This window comes from Phycodurus eques, chromosome 22 (assembly GCF_024500275.1).
Source record: "Phycodurus eques isolate BA_2022a chromosome 22, UOR_Pequ_1.1, whole genome shotgun sequence".
Taxonomy (NCBI): domain Eukaryota; kingdom Metazoa; phylum Chordata; class Actinopteri; order Syngnathiformes; family Syngnathidae; genus Phycodurus; species Phycodurus eques.
In genome coordinates this window covers 1,319,983-1,340,575 of record NC_084546.1, presented here as the reverse complement: position 1 = coordinate 1,340,575, position 20,593 = coordinate 1,319,983, and the positions used below count along the sequence as shown (strand labels likewise).

General features: G+C 49.6%; 2 protein-coding genes across 7 annotated transcripts; one reads left to right on the top strand and one right to left on the bottom strand.

The window, feature by feature from the left end:
- Positions 1 to 1,429: 1,429 nt before the first annotated feature.
- Positions 1,430 to 11,278, top strand: prkcq (protein kinase C, theta). 3 transcript variants are annotated; one of them, XM_061667984.1, is made up of 19 exons: positions 1,434 to 1,523; positions 3,184 to 3,358; positions 3,582 to 3,788; positions 5,788 to 5,987; positions 6,493 to 6,553; positions 6,894 to 7,062; positions 7,154 to 7,185; positions 7,263 to 7,348; positions 7,655 to 7,784; positions 7,872 to 7,981; positions 8,067 to 8,187; positions 8,261 to 8,418; positions 8,487 to 8,660; positions 8,737 to 8,828; positions 8,893 to 8,955; positions 9,517 to 9,652; positions 9,801 to 9,989; positions 10,053 to 10,181; positions 10,750 to 11,278. In XM_061667984.1, the coding sequence occupies exons 3-19, from the start codon at positions 3,671 to 3,673 to the stop codon at positions 10,897 to 10,899; spliced, it is 2,118 nt and encodes a 705-aa protein (XP_061523968.1). In that variant the 5' UTR covers positions 1,434 to 1,523; positions 3,184 to 3,358; positions 3,582 to 3,670; the 3' UTR covers positions 10,900 to 11,278. The 3 variants fall into 3 exon arrangements, with proteins under 3 accessions (XP_061523967.1, XP_061523968.1, XP_061523969.1); XM_061667983.1 differs by lacking the exon at positions 3,184 to 3,358 and having other exon boundaries at positions 1,430 to 1,523; XM_061667985.1 differs by lacking the exons at positions 1,434 to 1,523; positions 3,184 to 3,358 and adding an exon at positions 2,178 to 2,567.
- An 886-nt stretch (positions 11,279 to 12,164) lies between these two features.
- tbc1d30 (TBC1 domain family, member 30) lies at positions 12,165 to 20,212 on the bottom strand. Of its 4 annotated transcripts, XM_061668021.1 has the most exons (15): positions 20,080 to 20,212; positions 19,300 to 19,971; positions 18,224 to 18,388; positions 16,658 to 16,719; positions 16,332 to 16,397; positions 16,132 to 16,257; positions 15,795 to 15,980; positions 15,661 to 15,730; positions 15,491 to 15,589; positions 15,246 to 15,414; positions 15,074 to 15,179; positions 14,901 to 15,007; positions 14,692 to 14,822; positions 14,409 to 14,606; positions 12,165 to 13,475 (listed from the first exon to the last, which is right to left on the bottom strand). In XM_061668021.1, the coding sequence occupies exons 2-15, from the start codon at positions 19,748 to 19,750 to the stop codon at positions 12,502 to 12,504; spliced, it is 2,910 nt and encodes a 969-aa protein (XP_061524005.1). In that variant the 5' UTR covers positions 19,751 to 19,971; positions 20,080 to 20,212; the 3' UTR covers positions 12,165 to 12,501. The 4 variants fall into 4 exon arrangements, with proteins under 4 accessions (XP_061524005.1, XP_061524004.1, XP_061524006.1 ...); XM_061668020.1 differs by lacking the exon at positions 20,080 to 20,212 and having other exon boundaries at positions 19,300 to 20,040; XM_061668022.1 differs by lacking the exons at positions 18,224 to 18,388; positions 19,300 to 19,971; positions 20,080 to 20,212 and adding an exon at positions 17,374 to 18,104 and having other exon boundaries at positions 12,167 to 13,475.
- Positions 20,213 to 20,593: the final 381 nt, after the last annotated feature.

Genomic DNA, 20,593 nt, shown 5'->3' with positions numbered 1-20,593 from the left:
TTGAAAAGCCTTTTTAAACAGCGGCTGCAGTGTTGCACTCAAATGCCTGACGTTTAACGCAAGGCCGTGGAATTTTCATGCTCTATTTGTGCGCGTACGTGCGCCCTCGCAGCGTGTTGTCACAATCGCGGGTTGTACCCACTTTCATTCCAAACTTGCACCTTTTTAATGTAAATCAGATCAGTTTATAATGATGATGATGATAATCCATGTGCTGCTGTGCATGTAGTGCAAGTGTAGCTGGGAGGGGGAGGGGGGGGGCCTGCAGTGTAGTCGCATCTGGTTGGCTGCTGGGCTGGTTTCTATGGTAACGTGTTTAAAAAAAAAAAAAAAAAAAAAAAATCAGCAGCTCAGTACAAAAGATTTTCCAATGGGTAAGCCCCCACTTCTCTGAACAGGAAGTTGCACTTTATCTGGAGTTAAACGACACATACTGACTCAAATGTACTGTATATAAATATTATTATATTACAGTCACAGAGAGAAGTAAAAAGACTAATCATAAGGGGAAGGGACTTTTAGCTAGCGGAAAGGAAGTGAAAATAAACAAGTGTATCAGTTGACAGGCGCAACTGCATTTCCTGCCAAGATTTTTTTTATCGTTACATTTTAATCCCTGTTGGCATTTACTCAAGATAATTAATATTTTTTTCGTGTTATTTGGCTGCCTTTCAAGCAGAAAATCTTAATCTGCTTTAACAATGAACTCTCATGTGCTTCCTTGTAGTGCAAAAGGCATTATGTGGCGCCCTCTTGTGGACAAAACTATTTGGGCGTCTAATTTAGTCAAAGGGGGGGGGGGAAATGAGCCTTAGATTAAAAAGTATGTGTATCGGTCCGTTGTGGTAAAGGAGGCGCTAAGCCGAAAGGCGAAGCTCTCACTTTACCGGTCGAGCTACGTTCCTAACCTCACCTATGATCACGAGCTGTTGAGAGGAGCCGGATGAGGTGGCTGGGGCATCTGATTCGGACGCCTCCCTGGTGAGGCGTGCCGGGCACGTGCAACCCCGGAGACGACCCGGGACACGCCGCAGAGACGACGTCCTTCGGGTGGCCCGGGAACGCCTCGGGATCCCCTCGGAAGAGCCGGACAAAGTGGCTGGGGAGAGGGAAGTCTTGGGCGTCCCCGCTAAAGCTACTGCCCCCCCGCGACCCGACCTCGCATAAACGGAAGAAAATGGATGGATAATCATTTCTGAAAACTAACAAACACTTAATGTGTAAATATAAAGAAATAACACAGTACAATACAATACAGCATGTTGTGTTTAAGACTACTCCGATTTTGTAGGACCAAATTGCAAGGTTAAAAATTGGATGTAACACAACACTCAACATTGTCATGCAAGGTTCAAATTTCCATCCCGCGTCATGTGGTTTGTACGTTTGTGCATCTGTACGTACATAATCCCAGGTCCCTGAACACATCACCGGCACTAGCGCGGCGCGCGTGTGAGTTGGTGCGCTCAAAAGTCACTCAGCTTGCAGTCAGGCTCGGCACAAACCCTCGTCGTCTTCTCTAGGTTAGTTTCTCATGTTATTTTGCTAATTCTTCCTAACAACAGTCAGCTTCATCTGAATTTTAGATCTTTATTTTCCATGATGCTCTGATCTCATTCATTACTTTGAATTTGTGTTGGCGTATTTACAGATATTGAGGTTGATAAGTGGTCACGCTGGTGCACTGTTTCAAGACTCGAGACCATTTAAGTGAATATAATGTCAACATTTTTAAGATAAAAAACTTCAATTTGCTTTTTCAATGGTGTCGCTGGCTCGTGTTGCGTCTTTGAGCTGCGGGGGATGCTTGAAGCGTGTGGAGCAGTCAGATGCTTCGTTACCCAGCGGCCCCCCGGCACCCACCTTCCCTCTCCGCTTCAAAAAGCCGGGGTAAAGGTCTCCGGCAGTTGGCACGCTGGCACTTGACCTTCACGTGTGGAGCACCCATGGGTGGGCGCGCCGTAAACATCGCGAGTAAATAATATCAATGTGGATTTAATGTCATTGCGCAGCTTGGAACATTTGAATTCCGAAAAAGCCATTTGGCGCCTGCTTTAACATTTTCAAAAAGAGACAAAGAGCCGCGTTTAAGCATAAATTTGCAGTCTCTTAAATGTGTCGAGTCGGCGTGTCACAGGAGAGGAAGTGAGATGAGTCGAAACGCGACAGGAAGTTGCACTGCAAAGTTTAGCGTTCAACGTCAAGGAAAGTCGATCGCGCTGCCAAGGCGGCCACTTCCCGTTGAATTGCTAATTAGCCCGCTCAGCTTCCCGTTGTGCTGTTTGCTTGGATTCAATATCGATCGTGATTATGGCCAAATGCTTACACCTCAGTGTGTCACTTCCCTTTTCGACATGACCGACCACCAAATTTGGATCCTCCCTGACTATCGCGTGGATGATGTGAAGACCTGCGAGTAATTGACAGTAATTTAGCAAACTCCTTTGGAGATGGCGAGCCCAAATCCGCCGCACCTTTCACACTGCCCGCAGCCACCGGGTGACGGTGTAAACTGGGACGTTTTCTTGCCCGTCTCCCTTCCTGAAGGCGTCCCAATTCTTACGTCCGTGCGTATGAATTTTCCTTGCGTGCGTTTCGAATTTCAGCTCTATTAATAGTGCTGCACACACGCGGGCCTCAAATATCACGAGTGTAATCTGTGGCCGTCGGCGCTGCCTTTTGGGTCATTCGATCACGAAGCGACGACATTGTTTTCTGCTGTCATGGAAATCATGAAATGTGGAAAATATGACGTAAAATTCACTGCCAGTAGAACAGGGAAAGTGGACTCGGCAAGATTTCTTCAAACAAGTAAACGCAGCTAGTTTCTCATTTTTATGTAAAAAAAAACACGACGATGTACCTTTTTAAGATATTTAGGAAGAAAATAGAAAAAACGAACTGGTCTTGCACAAAAACTGCCTGGTAAGAAGTTACAACTTGGCAAACAAAGCATATTTTGCCTTTTTTTAAAATATCATTAAGTCATTTTTGAAGGTTTCCGGGAAAGAAAATTGTATAACGGACCTTCTGCACATTCATAAAGGAATAAACACATTTTTCACAAGCACATTGGTGTTTTTTAAATTGGTACGGTCGGTTAATTGAAGACTCTAAATCGCCCGTGGGTGTGAATGTGAGTGCAAACGGTTGTTTCTGTGTGCCCTGCGATTGGCTGACCAGTGGAGGGTGACCCCGCCTCTCGCCCGGAGATAGCTGGGATGGGCTCCAGTACGTCCGCGACACGCGTGAGGAGAAGCGGTACGGAAAATGGATGGATAAGTGCGGTGGGCAGCGTAGTCACAGTTTGCCATTCACAAATGTAGGGATAGAGATCCTCCGCAAATACAATATACCGGTAAGACTTTTTTTTTTTTTTTTTTTCCAGTTTTTGTAGTTTTGTAAAAATATCTTTGCAGAGGAAGAGCAAACACATTTGGCCTTGATTTGCGCTCGATGATGGATTTGACTTTTCGCGGCAGTTCTGCCGGCTACGACGTCCGCTGTGTTTGACTTCAGAGGAGATCCCGGCGTCGCCGCTGATGTCATATTTCCTCTCTGCTCCTCCTCCGCCGCCACAGCCCGTCTCCCTCGCGGGAACGAGGACAGCTCGCCGTCCGTCGAGGAAAGCCGACGCCTCTCCCGGAGATCGGGGCGCGGGCTTGCCGCCATGTCGCCCTTCCTGCGCATCGGCTTCTCCAGCTTTGAGATGGAGCCGGGCCTGGAGTACCACGAGGAGGTGCTCAACCCTTACTGCGCCGTCTACATGAAGGAAGCCGTCGACACAGGTGGGGCACGGCTAAATAGGACTTCGCCTCATGAGTTACTCGGGTTAAGGTGTCGTAAAATATTATATTACAAACGTGCTTGCTGCTGGTGGGTCATGTAAAAAGGAGGACTACTTTTAAAAAGCCTAAAGATGCTCAAAAACATTGAAATCGCCACAATCCAAATATGGTGATCATAACTTGTACCTAATTAGTTTGCACAAGTAGTAATATTCCTCATTGGTCCAATTTTTTTTTTTTTTTTTTTTTTTTTTTTTTTTTTTGGGGTTTCTTCCCAGAGGGTCGAGTTAAAAAAAGATGAAACCAGAGAAAGATGGCTCGTTGCACGCGTTGGCTCTCGGCTGTGGAAATATTTGCATCATGGTGCGAAGTTGAGGCGGCTTCTGTTGCCATGCGATAGATTGCAATGCTGCCTGAGCGTCACGTCGTTTATGAAGACTACTTTATTTGTACCTGCTAGCCATTTTAAAGCAGTGGTGGGCAAAGTCTGCCTTTTTTTTTGTTTTGCTTTGACTTGACCGCTAAATGTAACAATACTCGCGAGCATTTCTCCACCGTGAAGAACGACCGCTATTACTGCGGCTTACTGAGCCGTCGTGACAGTCTCCGTGTAAAGCTATCCATATTTGTCTCATACTTTCCCCAGGTGGCCGAGGCGCGCACAACAGAAGGAGCAGCACAATGTCCATTGAATTGAGGCCCAAAAAAATGGGGCAAAAACGGTTTAATTCTTGACATTCTATTTATGTCATCACTGTAGGTTTTTATAAAATACAACATTATAGTGTGCTTGCTTCATTTATCTTACTCAATAACTCGCTAGTTGAAACTATTTTCGACATGCATTTCCTTAATTGGTCAATTAATTATGATTCACTTCAATATAACATCATAAACATCTGTCCTTTTTAAAAGTCAAATGTATATTGACCGCAAACGTTTGCTCAGCCTTATCTTAAACCACAGTAACGTTCACTGCTCATTTAAAAAAAAAAATAATATTATTGCAGTTATTGTTTGCGTTATAATCTTTGTAAAGGGTCTTTTTGTATTAAATCTAAAGTGTACCTACGTTTGTGCAACAACACAGTAAACTTGCCTGCAACCCAAAAAAATATATATAATTTTTTGAGACCTTTTCTGAGAAAAACCCAGGAAGTAACACGAAGCCACCCTAGAGCGGCGTCACCTGCTCTCAAAAGTCCCGCCGGACGCGTTTGCAGTTTGCATTCTGGCGCAGACGGCAGACAGACGATGAGCCGACGATGTAGACCACCAGCAGCTTAGCGGGCTTTATTGTGCTGGCATGTGGGCGTTATGCAAGTGGATATGCGCCACGTTATTATAACACGGACGACCAAAAAAAATCTAATCCACCAGATGTCAATAAGTGCCGATAATCACGCGGATCTAGCGGGCACAAGGTCAATGCTTTAGATGCCATCCTGGAAAACCACAAGCGTGAAATCCTCTTGGTTTGTTTGTCAAATAGAAACTATTGATGGCAAAATATGAATTTGGGGCCCTCTTTTTGTCAATATTGTTACTGTCATCTGGTTTATTATTTTTGCTTAAAAAAATGGAACCAGAATGTGTACAAATAATGTCGTGTAAGAACAACAAAGTCACACAGATCTATAAAAATAGAAACAATTTTTGTTCTTCAATTCAATGGACTTTGTGCCGTTTCTTCCAGTGTGTATGTTGGCCACCAGGGAGCAGTGAAAAACAGACACGCAGCTGTACATGAAGAAGACGGTCACAACGGCTCATAAGCCGCAGTAACGGTCGTTTGCAGAGGATCAAGAATATATGCCTTCATATTGATATATTTTCCGTCGAGTGTTGTGTTCAAATATTCGTTGCTTTAAGGGTTATAACGCAGCTATATCAATGCTAGTTTCGTTAGCCCGTCTATGGCGGTTTGGATTGTGTGTTAGCATTAAGCTGTAAGTTGAGGTACCACTGTGAGTGTCTCGGTTGCCCCCTCCCCTTGCAGAAAAGGGGCAGGTGTACAAGCAGAAGAAGCCCACCATGTACCCCCCCTGGAGCACCACCTTCGACGCGCACGTGCTCCACGGGCGCGTCATGCACGTGATGGTGAAGGACCGCACGGCCGAGCTCAAGTCGGAGGCCACCGTGGCGCTGGACTCGCTGGCCACGCGCTGCAGGAAGGAGAACGGCAAGCTGGAGATGTGGGTGCGTGCGTAAAGCCGCCGTACACGTTTCCCTTTTAGGAGCGACATCGCCGCCATCTGTTAGCGCTCAGCTTTGCTCATAGCTGATTTGAAGCGCGGCTGCAACTGCTCACTTGACGTGAAAACATCGCAACCGATGCACCTACGAATGGAAAAGAGAACATCGAGATTCGGGGACAACAAAAGCTGAAATTTCAAATGTCATTGATTGATTCACTCGGCCCTGTCCCGATACTTTTGTCAATATAGTGCGGGAGTATACATATTTTTTATTTACAATAAATCATTCAATCATATAATTAGATAAATGAATACACGTATTTTAATTCACCAATTGTAGGAAAAAATGGGTAAATGCAGGACTCTTGATAAAAATTTGGTAGGATAGATGAGCAACAACACAACAACATATTTTGTTACTTTAAAAAAAAAAAAAAAAAAAAAAACGGATTCTCTTGCAGTTTACCTCCAAAATGATCGCTCGTTCTTGTTGTCTTCTGCCTCAGTTGGACTTGAAGCCGCAGGGCCGCCTGCGCATGGAGGCCAAATATTACTTGGAGATGAGCGGTGAGTCATTTTAATATGCAAACTTCCAAATGATATTTACCAAGTCATGAATGAGAGACTCCACTCGTTTGAATAAATCCAGTTTAACGGCATATTCTCAATTTAAGAACCAAATGTATTGCTTGTACTTTTCCTGACATTAACACCACGCCGAGTCCTGCAAGTGACAGGAAGAAGGCCGCTTGTTGTTGTTTTTTGTTTTTGTTTTTTTTAAATGCATATATATATATATATATAGACCCGTGTCGTCGGGGCGCAGAACAACAAGTGGCGTGGGCGCCACTTCCTGTCCTTTATGTTCCCGGCAGATTGAAACGTACTTGTTATGCTGTTGTTTCAGACGCGACGGGGCAGGCTGACGGCGATTCCGAGCGCGAGGGTCTGTTTGCGCTCCATCATCGGCGCGGCGCCATCAAACAGGCCAAAATTCACCTGGTCAAGTGTCACGAGTTCAGCGCCACCTTCTTCCCGCAGCCGACGTTCTGCTCCGTGTGCAGAGAGTTTGTCTGGTGCGCCGCTCGCATCTCTGCACTCATTCAGCCTGTTTTTTTTCCTTTTGCTTTGAACCAATATATTTTGATCTGGTGTGCTCTGCGGCAGGGGTCTTAACAAGCAAGGTTACCAGTGCAGACGTGAGTGTCGCACCCCTTTCACACACGGTGCCATCGCGCCATCTGTCTCACCGCTCCCTCCTTCGTGCGTCCCGCAGAATGCAACGCGGCCATACACAAGAAATGCGTCGACAAGGTCATCGCCAAATGCACGGGCTCGGCCATCAACAGCAAGGAAACCATGGTAACGAACGCATCCGATGAGCTGGTCCCATCTTGGGGTCGTGGGAGACGATGACACTCCACGTGTGTTATGTCTTGGGTTGCAGCTGTCAATGACTTTTAGAATCGCGTATTCTACCGAGTATGTCATTAACTTATCGGTAACGTGTGATTTTGCGTAATTAGACAACAAAAAGTGCACTTGTGTGACTTTTGGGCCATTACAGCGTCAGTTGTGACCGTAGCAACTGCTGTACGAATGTTTATTGAAAGGGCATCTGCGGCGCTAACCAGCGGCGGTAGCTAACGTGGATGCGTTGTGTTGCAGATCCACAAGGAGCGCTTCAAGATCGACATGCCGCACAGGTTCAAAGTGCACAACTACAAGAGCCCCACCTTCTGCGATCACTGCGGGACCCTCCTGTGGGGGCTGGCCAAGCAGGGGCTCAAATGTGAGGGTGAGAGGGGACACGTTTACACGTCGGCGTCAGCGCAGAAATGTCTGCTTTGCGTCACGTGCTCAGCGGTTTGCTTTGCGGGACTAGAATGTGGCATGAACGTCCACCACAAGTGTCAGAAGAAAGTGGCCAACCTGTGCGGAGTCAACCAGAAGCTGATGGCCGAAGCGCTGGCCGTCATCGAGCGCAAACAGCAGGTCGGGAGTGGGCGGGGAAAGCCTTTCTGTGACTCTTCCGGTCTCTCTGTGCTCATGTCCCAGCATGTCGCCCGTCATCCTTTAGGCCAGGAGCACCAGAGAAAGTGACATTGTCGGTCGGGAAGGTCCCGTAGGCGTCGACCAGCCGGGACTGATCTGGGCGAGCGCGCCGGAAACCAGTTCGCCAGCTTCCGCGACTCCTGCAAGTAACGGCACCCTCGTTCATACGCTTGTTGTCCTGCGGGGGGCGCTCGTAACCCCCAAGTGTGCTTCCCGCAGAGGTGCAGGGCGTGCCCTGGGAGGGACCGGCAGTGGCCGACAAGCCGCCGCTCGAGGAGGAGGAACATCTTTACGATTTTCCTGCGCAGGATCAGCCCAAGTTTTCCATCGACGACTTCGTCCTACACAAGCTGCTGGGGAAGGGCAGCTTTGGCAAGGTCGGGACACTCGCCAAAGACAAAAAACTCTTTCACACCGCCTTACGACTTAGTACTGTTTTTTTCAGGTGTTTTTAGCCGAGCTGAAAAAGAGCGCTCGTTTTTTTGCCATCAAGGCTCTGAAGAAGGACGTGGTTCTGATGGACGATGACTTGGAGTCCACCATGGTGGAGAGGAGGGTCCTCTCTTTAGCCTGGGAAAACCCCTTCCTCACGCACCTGCACTGCACCTTCCAGACCAAGGTAACCCTCCTCAGTCTCCATCTTTGATCTCCTGCCAGGCAAAATCAAGCTCGATCCGCGCTTCCTCCTCCTCCAGGAGAACCTGTTCTTTGTGATGGAGTACCTGAACGGAGGCGACCTCATGTTCCACATCCAGAACTGCCACAAATTCGACCTGCACAGATCCACGTAGGCGCTCGTGTCCCGGGTTGTCTCGCGGGGACCGCCCCTCACACTTCCTCTCTTCCTGCAGCTTCTACGCGGCCGAGATCGTCTGCGGCCTTCAGTTCCTGCACTCCAGAGGAATCATCTACAGGTGGGAACAGATACTGTCGATAGATTGATACTTCGTTCATCCCGTGAGGGGTATTGAGACTCACTGCAGCAATATTCACACACGTACCAATAATATACCGTCCAAAGAGCAGCATTGGGGAGGGATTATTTGTGTTTTAAATGTCATCTACACAAGTGAAAACAAAATATGAAGATGTTGGGGAATGCCAGGTAATGAATACAGTTTAATTATACGACAGTAATATGAGTAAAGTAGCACATCGACTGTTGTTGACGGTCGTTGCCAACTGTGGGCCTGTGAAGCCCTTTGAGACTCTTTGGGATGAACTCATTCACTGCCATTAACGGCTGTTGGATTCAAATATTTAAGGGCTACACAGATAAACTTGAGTTGATTGGAAATTTCGAATGGCCCTGTTCGTTGTTGCAAGTCTGAAACCTGCATTGATGAAGGATTTATGGTGAGTTTGACTTGCCTTGTAGAACTACTCTGGCCTATACAATGCTACCAGTTGTAATGCTAACACGTAGCAAGGTAGCAACCCGGGACCACCTTTTCTTTCCTGTCGTGTCCGTGCAGGGATCTGAAGCTGGACAACGTGCTGCTAGACTCTGAGGGCCACATCAAGATCGCAGACTTCGGCATGTGCAAGGAGAAGATGTCGGAGGCCAGGACGTCCACTTTCTGCGGGACGCCGGACTACATCGCTCCCGAGGTGATCACACGTGCGGCTCACCGTGTGCAATCGCGTACAGTGCGCTGCACCTCGACTTGCAAGCGCCGCAACTTAAGTCCCCCAAGTACCTGACGACGATATTCCACTTGATTTTTATTTTTTTTTCATGAACGCCCTCTCTGTTCAGATCCTGCTGGGCCAGAAGTACAACAGCTCGGTGGACTGGTGGTCGTTCGGCGTCCTGCTGTACGAGATGCTCATCGGTCAGTCTCCCTTCCACGGCCGAGATGAGGAGGAGCTCTTTCAGTCCATTCGCACCGACGACCCCGCGTACCCCCGCTGGCTGACCCGAGACACCAAGGACATCCTGATCAAGGTCAGGCTCGGACACGGGGTTGTCGTCGCTGCGTCCGCTCTCACCGCTCCGCCTTTCCCGCAGCTGTTTGTCCGAGAGCCCGAGGAGCGGCTGGGCGCGAAGGGAAACATCAGGCTCCACGGCTTCTTCGGCGCCACCGACTGGAAGGCCCTGGAACAGCGGAAGGTGGTGCCTCCCTTCAAGCCGACCTCGGTAAGTTCCAGGTTGTATCATTTCGTGGACTGCGTGATATCGACGCTAGTGACGGGCAGAACACTTACATGCTCTTCCACTAGATGGCGCAATTAACCTACGTGTTGACATTCGTACAACAGAATAATATATCAATACTCAACTGAACAGGCCCCGATTTCACAGAGAAATTTGAGTAAATTGAGATGATTATTATTTCACTATACAGCGTTGCCTTGACTTAACTAAAGAGAAAATCTTAAATCATCTGACACAGAAGATAAACAATATATACCAGTGACTGAATATTGTTATTGTTGGACTTTCATATGATATGATATATATAAACAACGTGAACCTTCTTTTTTTGTGTGACGTGAGTTGAGTTCGCTGCCACCATCCAGAACTCTTCAATTTTTGCTTGCAAGTCAAAGCAAAAAATAAAATAAAATCGTGAAGGCACCACTGTACTTAGCTTTTGTGGCATTTTTTTCGAATGTAAAATATGTGCGTTGGCTCAATAAAAGTTGGGAAACACTGCGTTAACATCATTTGGACGTGACGTGACGTGACGTGTCTGTGCTCGTAGACGTCCCCCAGCGACTGCGGCAACTTCGACAAAGAGTTCATCAACGAGAAGCCGCGCCTGTCGTGCGCCGACCGCGCGCTCATGAACAGCGTCGACCAGACTGCGTTCCGGAACTTCTCCTTGGTCAATCCCCACGTGGCGGCTCGCTGAGCTTCGCCGGCGACCGGTCCGACTTTAAAGCCAAAAAAAAAAAAAAAACGGCAGCCTTGTCTCCGCGGCCACGCAAGACAAAAACTGACAGGTTTTCAGTCCAGTTAAATGTCACTTAAATAATAATCATAATTAAAGCATCTTCTAATGAATGTAATTAAGTGTAGCAACTATTCAGACCTCTTGTATAATGTTTGTTTTTATCAGGGTGCTTGTTGTGGAACATGTTCTAGAAAAGTCCACAAGATGGACTTTGGACTATCAATAATCAATCCTCTTCTTGTAATGTAACGTCAGTGACTTGTTTACGTTTTTATTTCTTAGCGTGCCGATGGCACTCATCGTTTTGAATTGCGGGTAATAAAACACTTGATGTCGATGACGTGTTTGAGACAATTTCCCTCAGCCTCGACATTTTTTGAGTTTGTGGAAAAATGGCGCGCAGAGGCTGACGCCATTTTGCGAGAAAAGGTGAGTGAGCAAAAGTTGTTGAAACTTAAAAGTAGCAAAAACCAGTCTGATTTTGTATCGCGACTCTGATTACTGTGTCCTTTTTTTCCCCAATGAATTTGGTCATCTTGTCGAAGTGCGGCTGCCACCAGCAACTTGACGTAAGTCGGACAACTGGTTTTCATGCTTTGTTTCAGTGTGCAATAATAAAGTAGCTCCAGTTGATGAGATCAGACCTCGAGAAAGACCTTTTCAGTAAGATAGATTTGATCCAAATTCTATTCATTTCTTCAGGCAAAGTAACTTAGAATGACCTAAGTCAAAAGTATTAGCTTTAAAGCGGAACAGAAATTTAAAACACATTTTACTTGTCACAAAAAGTTTGCTTTTGTGCACTCTTGAGTTGTAATGCAGTTTACTTTTTGAACTATTTTAAGATGGTCATGGCAGTCAAGTGGCTCATCAAACAGTACTGGAAGACAGAATGCTGAAGTTTGACAAAAGCGGTTATACTTTTATTGCGCATTCTGCAATTTGGCGGTGGACGTGTATTCAAATCTGAAGCCCATTACTGCCAATCATTTCATGTCGTTTGATGAGCCTTTTGTTGCATGTTGGCTAAATTACCTCCCATAAGAGATTTAAAAAAGAAAAATTAATACCTACTTTTGTACCCCGCTGTATAACATCCAAGTGCCTGGTGAGTTATGTAGTATCGTATTTTCTTGGTACCAAAAACACCTGATTTTTTGTTTGTTATTGATGATGAATAAACCTGTTGAAGTTTAATTTTTCCAAACTCGACCCCCAAAATCTTTTCCTCCATAAATCAGACATCGTAAAATGTGAATACAAACTTCCATGCAGGAGTTCTTGGTTTATTTGTGTTTACATTCCGTGTTGAACAGTTGTGATGCAAGCATACAATTTTGGTTGCAAGTGCATCACAAAAAAACTTTCGGTTATTTTATCTTCTCGGCATAGAAACAAGTGGGTCGGAGTCACGTTTCAGTTCTGATCAGCGGTTCGGTCCGCTGGAACCTGCACAGGCGAAGGAAAATCTCTCGTTTCCTCTCTCCCGGGATGAACTTTTCTTAGCCGAGCGATTTCTAGGAGGTAACGCTGTGTGCCTGACTGCTGGGGGAAAAGTTCTCAGCACTTCCTGGAGGTGCCGGCGGCACCGCTACAGTTGCGGCTCAGCTGGGGGAAGCAGACAGCGGGCGTCCCGGAGGTGGGGCCGTATAGGCCCAGGTTTCGGGCCGCCGCCGATTTCCTGGGCAGCTTGACGGACGGGAACGGCGAGAAGACTTGCGGCTTCGCCGCGGAGGCGGGAATGAAAGGTCGAGACGAGGACCCGACGGAGGAGAGCGAGAGTGTGGACGGGGACGATGTTTTGTAGAAGCCTCGAACGGGTGCGGAGCAAGCGGCGCGACGAGCGGAGCTCGACGGCGGCGTGGAAGGCGGCGTCGGGGAGGACGACGGCTCGGCGGACGTTAACGTAGAAACCGGAGATGGTGACGGACTCTGAGTTGAAGGCGGAGAATACGGGACGCGGGAGTGGGCGTGAGGCGGCGTGACGGCGGGGAAATGGCCATCCCCGCCTTCGGAACTTGACGAGTCCTTCTGCGCGACTGAAGATGGATGAGGGACAGGCTGGGTATCCGAAGTCGGCTTTGGAGGATTGTCGTCCAGGTCCACGGTGCCCAGTCGCACCTCCACCTCGTCCGCCTCCGCGGGAACATTCTGTGCGGCGCCCTCACGCGCCGGATCCGCACACTCGGAAGAGGCGCTCCCCTCGGCGGCGCCGTCACTAACTCGGTGTTCCGTTTTCCCGTTCTCCTCGTCCATCTCCTCGGAATCTCCAAAGCCCAGCTGAGCCCGGGCCCAGGCGACGTTCCTCCGATGGGCTCGCACGTGAGCCCGCCAGGGAGACCCCGCGCCGCCGTCGGAGGGCCGCGAGCCGCGCCCCCGCCCGCCCGGAGAGCCACGGGCGGGGGACGACGCGGCGGGCGTGCCGCCGGAAGGCCGGGAAGCTCCGCGGGCTTTCCGACCCAGAAGCAGGTGGTTGATGACTGTGCCGGACGGGTTGAGTTGGGACGCTAGGACGCGGGTGGCGGGACACTTTTCTGGAGGAACAAAAGACCAAGATTAAGAAAGTGGCAATAGAACGGTAGGTAATTCTTCTTGCACTACTCAAAGTTCTGGATTTTGGGCTTTCGGGTGACATCTCACAGGTGTTTGATGGACCAGTACATCTTCTGGTTCAATTAGAATTGCTTTTTCAACAGTCCACTTCAAACAGGAAGTGGACTAAGAGGGTCAACAGCAAATTGCAACAAAGTTAGACGGACTGGAAGAGTCACAGAATGGCATAGAAATTGCTCTGCAGCTCCTCATTAGAAAACTGCAAGTTGTGCAAAAACGACTAAAACTTTGTGTATTCGAATGAAGTTCCCTTGTGAAGTGTATTTTAGGCTCATTGTGAAATATTTGAGTCGTGTAAATAAAATGTCCAGTCGCAGGAGGCAAGGCTGATGAGTGCTGACTTGAATTTGCAGGATGCTAATATTGATTAGCAATTGCAGAAAAAACATGTTGGTGATCAGCAAAATGAGAGCAGATGGAGAAAAGGGAACTTGCAGCCACAACAGTAGGAATTACACTGCGAAAACTCGCATGAAGGCAAAATATGTTTGTTCTTTATCTGGCAGTGTCTGTGAAGAGCATTTCACTTGCGTCAAACATTTTGGCGACTTAAAAATGAACTTTTGTACGACGTGTGTGACTAAAAATCGCAGAACTCTATCGGTGTACTTGTTAAAGGCATCGGTGGAGGTTTTTGAGGCGAGCGACGTTCGCTTGTTTGAAGAAATCTGTCAAAATTGCAATTTTTCTTGTTTTTGCAGCGTAATCCGCTTCGATTCGGACCAGAACCGCAAGTTTACCGTTAACACCGTCACTTCGACGGCGGCCGCGTTTGTTCTGCAGAAATCCGGGACGCGTGCTCACGCCGGCTCCTACGAGGCGGCGTCAAATCCCCTCTTTTGCCCCGTGCCCACCTGTGTGAATGCAGAGCTGCGCGGCCTGCTGCTGCTGCCGCCTCTTGGTGCGAGCGTACTGCTTCTTGAGCGCGTGGATGTCGGTGCTCATGCGCTCCGTCATCATGCTGTTGATGGCCGCTTGGTGTTCCGCCCTGGCCCCTCCCCCCACCGCTCCCGGACTCAGCTCGGCTATGTCGCCCCGCTCGGCTCGCTGGTCTGGCGGCAAACGGCGTTCCGTGGTTAGTCGTGCGCATGTTTTGGGACAAAAAAAAGTGAGGTGTGCGCGTAAAACGGGTCTGACCCTTGAGGTGCTTGTGGTACCGCTGCATCTCTGGCGCCAGCAGACCCCCCAGCGGCCCCAAACAGCCGAGCGCCGACACGGCCGCGTCGTCGTCGTCCGCTTCCGCCGCCTCGTCGTCGCTCTCCCAGCCGCTGCCGACGACGACGAGACACAAAAGCCGTCACGACGACACCCGCGTTTGACGTGCCGGAGCGCTCGGCCCCTCCCACCTTCCGTTGGGCTTGACAGAGGTCGGGAAGGGCGTGATGTTGTAGGTGTACTTCTCCCTCAGCTCGGCCAGCTGAGGGAACGGGAACGCCGCCATGCCGTAAACCTCCTGGAAGACGTTTTCGCCTCGTTGTCAAGATGGCCTCCGGGTTGGCTAATCGAGCTCCATTGTTACCTGTATGAGGTCAGGAGGATCGACGAGGTTTCGGTCCAGCATCTCCCGAGTCAGGCGACCCATCGTGCTGTAGAAGTCGTCGGCCGTCTGGCAATACAAAATCCTCCTGAACGGAATTTGGAATTTATGTTGGCGCGGGCAAAGAGCGACGCCGACGAAATGCGGCACTCACTCTCCCAGTCGCTCCCAGATGGCGAGGGCGACGCGGAACAGCACCTCGGAGCCCTCGAAGAACACAGAGTCCCAAATCTTGAGCACGGTGGGCGCCGGCAAGCAGGTGGCGAACATGGTGAGGAACCACTGCATGGTGAACACGTTGGTCAGCGGCGGCTCGTAGCTGCCTGACGGAGACGACGAGCGAATTTCACTCCCGAGTGAAGGCAACGCCGCCGAAGGCGCCGTGCGACCGCGTCATACCTCCCGCCTCCTTATTGGCCGCCTTCTGGAGGCGGTGCAGGTGTTGGGACAGCCTGGGAAGCTTGACGCGCAGAAGGTCTCGGAACACCGCCATGTCCACTGACCGAGACGAGGCGCAGGTCACACGTGCGTGTACGCGGACGGCGGGTTGTAACGTTGAGTGTGTGTACCTGACAATGCGCGGAGGTTGTTTGCAAAGTAGCTCTCAGGCAGCACTTTGTCAATCAGGTAGATCATGACCTGCAGATGACATCATCACGGTCACGGTCATCGGCGTAGTCACGGGCGCGTGGCGAGACGTCACCTTGAGCGCGTCGCTCTCGTCTCCCTGGGTAACCGCCAGGATGAGCGCGGCCAGCACGTTGAAGCCTTGGCAGTAGCCCACCGCCTTGTTCCAGCGGGCGTAGGCCAGCAGAACCCGCTTCAGGACCACCCTGTCCTGCTCGCCCTCCTGCCCGCCGTAAGAACTGCAGCCCGTCCTGTGCAGGTCCTGGAAGGTGGGTGACACGTGCCGTACATCACTACAATGTAAAATGTTCAGGTATCTTCGCTATTTTTCGGTCCACTCTTTGCTTTGACTCACTCTCACTTTGTCAAAATAGGCTTTGGCGAGCACGAGTACGATCTGCACTTGTGGTTACCTTGACGATCTGGATGCCCAGCGAGTCGTCATCAGGGTTGCTGCGCTCGTTGAAGGCGAAGCGGAGCGTCTTGTCCCAGTCGATGGAGATGCTGTGGAGGTACTGGTCGGCCAGCGTCAGCCACACCTGCGCGCGCACGCAACGGTGAGTGACTCAAACACGTTTGCGTCAAATCGGCAGGATGCTCGCGCGTGACTCACCCGCTTCCGCCATTCTTTGGGGATTCCGGTCGGAAGTCTGGCCACGGCTTTGAGGGCGTCGTACCACTGCGGCGCACAAATGTCAACACCATTTACACGAAATTCATATTTGCTAAATATATACATGAAAAAAGGACTGTGCAGTTTGCCGAGTTATTTTGCATGTCTCCACTGCATTCGACTCCCTTTTTGCATGCAATATGAGCTGGAAATCATTGGGTAGAATTCATTGTTTTATCAGTAAAGTCAACCATGTTGAAAATGTGACGTTTTTTTTCATCTTTTGCAAAGTGACTTCGGCAAATGGATGTTTATAAAAAGTCGACCTGCTGAAATCCGTTCTTCCCAACGGAAGGTTCGATGGTGAACTTGAGCCTCGTGTCCACTCCTGTCAACACAAACACGAGCACACTAAAATAAGCATTGAGAGATTTTGTGGGAAAACAATGCATTTTCACTTCCAGCAAAGTAGCCACATTGCATGGAGATTTGTGTTCGAGTGACGTGGCAGCACGTGCGCACGCGCAGGAAACCCGGAAGTGTCGCCAAAATAAAACTATTAAAATCCGTCCCGCGTCACGAAAGATTCTGAGACTTTCAATAGCGGGGGGGGATCAAGTGCAGAGATGAAAATGTTAGCGTTAAAAGGGAGTTCCGGTCCAACGATCATTTTGTCAAATTGAACTGTCGCCGTCACGATGAAATCTCAAAGTCGGACAACCTTCTCGACTGATGTCGTCAGTTCGCTCCTCTGCGTTATCCGCCATTTCCCCGTTTTATTCCGAAAGCCGACTTGCTCGGCTTTCGGAGCTTTGGGAGAGGATTAACTCAAGCGCAAGCCACGCCCACTTCGGGTGTCAATCACGCGCAGAAGAACGCCACTCGAACATCTCATTTGGCAACAATTTCACCAAGAGTGATGAACGCGTCCCCTCCCGCCTAATCACTATCGGGCGTTTTTTTTTTTTTAATAAATGGTGTGCTATACAGGTGCACGGTGACGTCATTGCAGCGTTCACAGAACGGCCGCCGTCGTCGTCACCTGGCTCCAGCGTGCACAGCAGCCTGGGCGCGCTCCTCGAGATGCCGTTGCGTTTCCTCAGCACGCTGCTGATGATGTTGCCGACCCCGCCCGACGCCTGCTGCCGCTGCCGCTGCCGGCCGCCCGCCCGGGGCCTCCTGCCGGCCAGCGACGAGGCACCGCCCAGGCGCTCCTGCCGCATGCTGAGCCCCGAGCGAGTCCGACGTGCAGTCAGCTCATGACGAGGTCGCGAGCAAATCCGTCAAAATAGGAGGACGATGCTAAAATTGTCAAAAGTGCTATGCTGCGGGTGATGCTCGACACCTCTTCCTCTTCTTCGTCGTCCTGTTTTTGCACGTCATCGGGAGGAGGTGCGAGGATGCAGGGGATGCACGCACCAGCAGGGGGCGCTCGTTCCCGTTTGTTGCAACGGAAAGCTTTTACCTCGGCCAAGCAGGCTGATTTCAAAATTGAAATTGTGGTGCGCGCGCATCGAGACAATTCGAACGTCAACATTCAGAAACGGCAAGTTAAGCAAGCTTCATTTGTATTGGCAAGTTCAGACATTGTTGACTATAAAGTGCCATTTCAACGGATGTGAATAGTAGTTCCTTGGACATTGAAGACTCTCAAGCGCCATTTGCCAGCTCAGCATGAATCATGTTGTACTTGGCATCCCATGAGTGATTGTCAAGTGGGCCCTTTGAACGCTAACTTATTGCTCCATCTCGACAATCACTGATTCGTTGATCGGGATGACTGCACGACTGCTACGGTTTATTTTGCTGAATGACGTTCTGCGCTTTTGCCCCCAATGTGCTGTATATTTTGTTGTGGTCTTTGTGCGTTTTAACATGCGAGCGTTTCTTACGTCGTTTCAGCGAGACGGCTTGCAGGCAGGCGGTGACGATGTCGTAGTAGTTCTGCAATTTGCGCACCAGTCGATCTCGCCGCCTCAGCTGGCGAATCAACTTCGCCGACCGGACGCCGGTGCGGTACTTGACCTCCTGGATGATGGCGTGCAGCTCCTCAGGTTCTTGAAGGAAAAGGGGAAGGGGAAGAAGAAGAAGAAAAGGAGATACTTCAACATTGTCCCCCACTAGCTTTGTCATCATGACCCTTTTTCACAACAGCAAATATGTTCATTTTTCTCTCGGTGCAACTTGTACCACATTTCAGCCTCCAGACCAGCAGGAGGCGGCAGAGAGGATAAACAATCAGTTGCCATGTGATGTTAAGAGTATGCGGCGGACGGAGGCGCTCAGGAAGTCGGAAGCTGGGTGTTGACGTTCCGCATTGTTGAACTTAGCACACGCGCAAACAATGTCAACTGTCAACGTGATCATTTATGTTTGGGACTTCAGGACAGTTCGGCTCCTGACAAACGAAAAGACGAGAAAATCCGATGGAGATCTGCTGCTGTGCCTGTTGTCGCCCATTTTGTGCGTCCGCCCGCCCGCCCGAACCCTCGCAAACAATTGAACTGGATTTCTGCGGTCTTCTTATGATAACATCCCATAATTTTATCACCACGTTGCACACAAAATCCACTCGAAGGAATCTTCGAGCACAGATCCACGAGTTGGCTCACACTCGAGTTTGTGTTACATGGCAGTGCATGTGCGCATGCTCGCTCCCTTCACCTTAATTATTTCCTCAGTGACGAACGAGTGAATCAGAATGAGACGCGCACTGCATGATCACATTTCCAAAGGAAATTGCAATAATCCAGTAAAATGTGTGCACAACAGACTGAAACAAACTTTAAAAGCGCATACGAACTAATACAAACAAAGAAAGACTGCACTGTGATTGTTGCAATAGTTTTAGATCTTTTACTTATGTACAATACTCGGGGGGGAAAAGTGCATTCTAAACGACTCGATGACAGAAACACTTCAGTGAAGGTACAGTGGCCTCGCCCATCGTAGCCATGATGTCGCTCACCTTTGCGGGCCAAATAGTTGACCTGGTGCCTCCTGGTGTGTTTCTCCTGCAGCTCCTGCAGGAATCCGGAGCCGGCGTTCCAGCGGCCCTGGAAGGCATCCGGGCCGGACGCCTCGGTGGAGCTGTCCCAGCTGTCCACGTTCCTCTTGCCGCTGTACGTGTCGTACAGCTCCACCAGCAGGCAGTCCACGATGGACGTCCTCGGGGTGGCCGCGTCGGGGTCGCTGTCATTGGCCGCAGGGGGGCCGGCCGGACCGGGCCATCGCAGGAAGCCGGAGAAGTCGTCCGAGCTGAGCAAATCGTCGCCTATGTCAACTTTTAAAAGTTGTCTGCCGTTGAATTGCACCTCGGACGCCATCGGCGAGCCCGCAGGAAGTTTCTCGAACGACTTTGTGCGCGCAGAATTTGACTTTGGCTCAAGTTGTGTTTCCGGAGGAAGAAGATCGTGCATCGCTCCGGTCCTGATCCGCGCGAGCTCGCAATCGCTTTTCACGCTTCCTTCCTCGATCTTTGACGGTTGGCCGGCCCACTTTTGGCCCAACGAACTCCGCCGAGGTTCGGCCGGCACGACAGGTGCGACGGCTTTGCGGGACCAATCAGAGGCCAGCTCCCAAAAACACCAACGCGACCAACCGGGATTCCTTCCTGCGTCCACGTCATCGCCGTCTCTGCCTTGAAATGGCGTAGAAACGACACGTAATGCAAACTATTTGCTCGGTTATGAAATAAAGACGTCAAGAATTCCACACACGACCTTTTGTCTTTTTGTTTTAATCGTACGTTGTTCGTGATAGAAGTGCGAACTCGTCCAACTGTCAGGCTTCACCACACGCAAGTTTCCCTGCTAAGCTCACAGGGTAACACAAACCGCACGGAGCAGTTCAGATAAAAGAGAAATGTTGTGGCGAGGGCTGACTGGGCTCCTGCGACATTCCGCAGGTTAAAAAAAAAAAAGACAAAAAAACATCACGTGACGAGTAAAGAGAAGCGGAGGAGCGAACTCACAACGCGTAACCAGTCGAGCGTCATCTTGGCTGCTACAAATAAAGTTCAAGTGGAAAAAAAAACAGACTGCCTGCTGGTGACAGATGCTCATTATTTAGTATACAAATTATAAAGTGAGCCGAGGAAATGTCTTGAAATGAGGACACTGACAGAAAAAAAGGCTAAACACAATAGACGACGTACTACAGCCTTCTTGAATTTGAGTTTTGTTCAGCTTTGCCAGTTTGAGTAACTACATCAAGGTGGGTCGATAAAACGCCGGGCAATCAATAGGAAGCATATGGTCTGG

Coding starts and splice junctions, on each gene's coding strand:
- tbc1d30 (XM_061668021.1), bottom strand. CDS start 19,750: ATGCACGATCTTCTTCCTCCGGAAACACAACTTGAGCCAAAGTCAAAT. Junction 15,981..16,131: donor TGGGCATCCAGATCGTCAAG/GTAACCACAAGT, acceptor CCCACCTTCCAG/GACCTGCACAGGACGGGCTG. Junction 14,607..14,691: donor GTACCACAAGCACCTCAAGG/GTCAGACCCGTT, acceptor GTTTGCCGCCAG/ACCAGCGAGCCGAGCGGGGC.
- prkcq (XM_061667983.1), top strand. CDS start 3,671: ATGTCGCCCTTCCTGCGCATCGGCTTCTCCAGCTTTGAGATGGAGCCG. Junction 8,188..8,260: donor AGCTTCCGCGACTCCTGCAA/GTAACGGCACCC, acceptor TGCTTCCCGCAG/AGGTGCAGGGCGTGCCCTGG. Junction 10,182..10,749: donor CTCCCTTCAAGCCGACCTCG/GTAAGTTCCAGG, acceptor CTGTGCTCGTAG/ACGTCCCCCAGCGACTGCGG.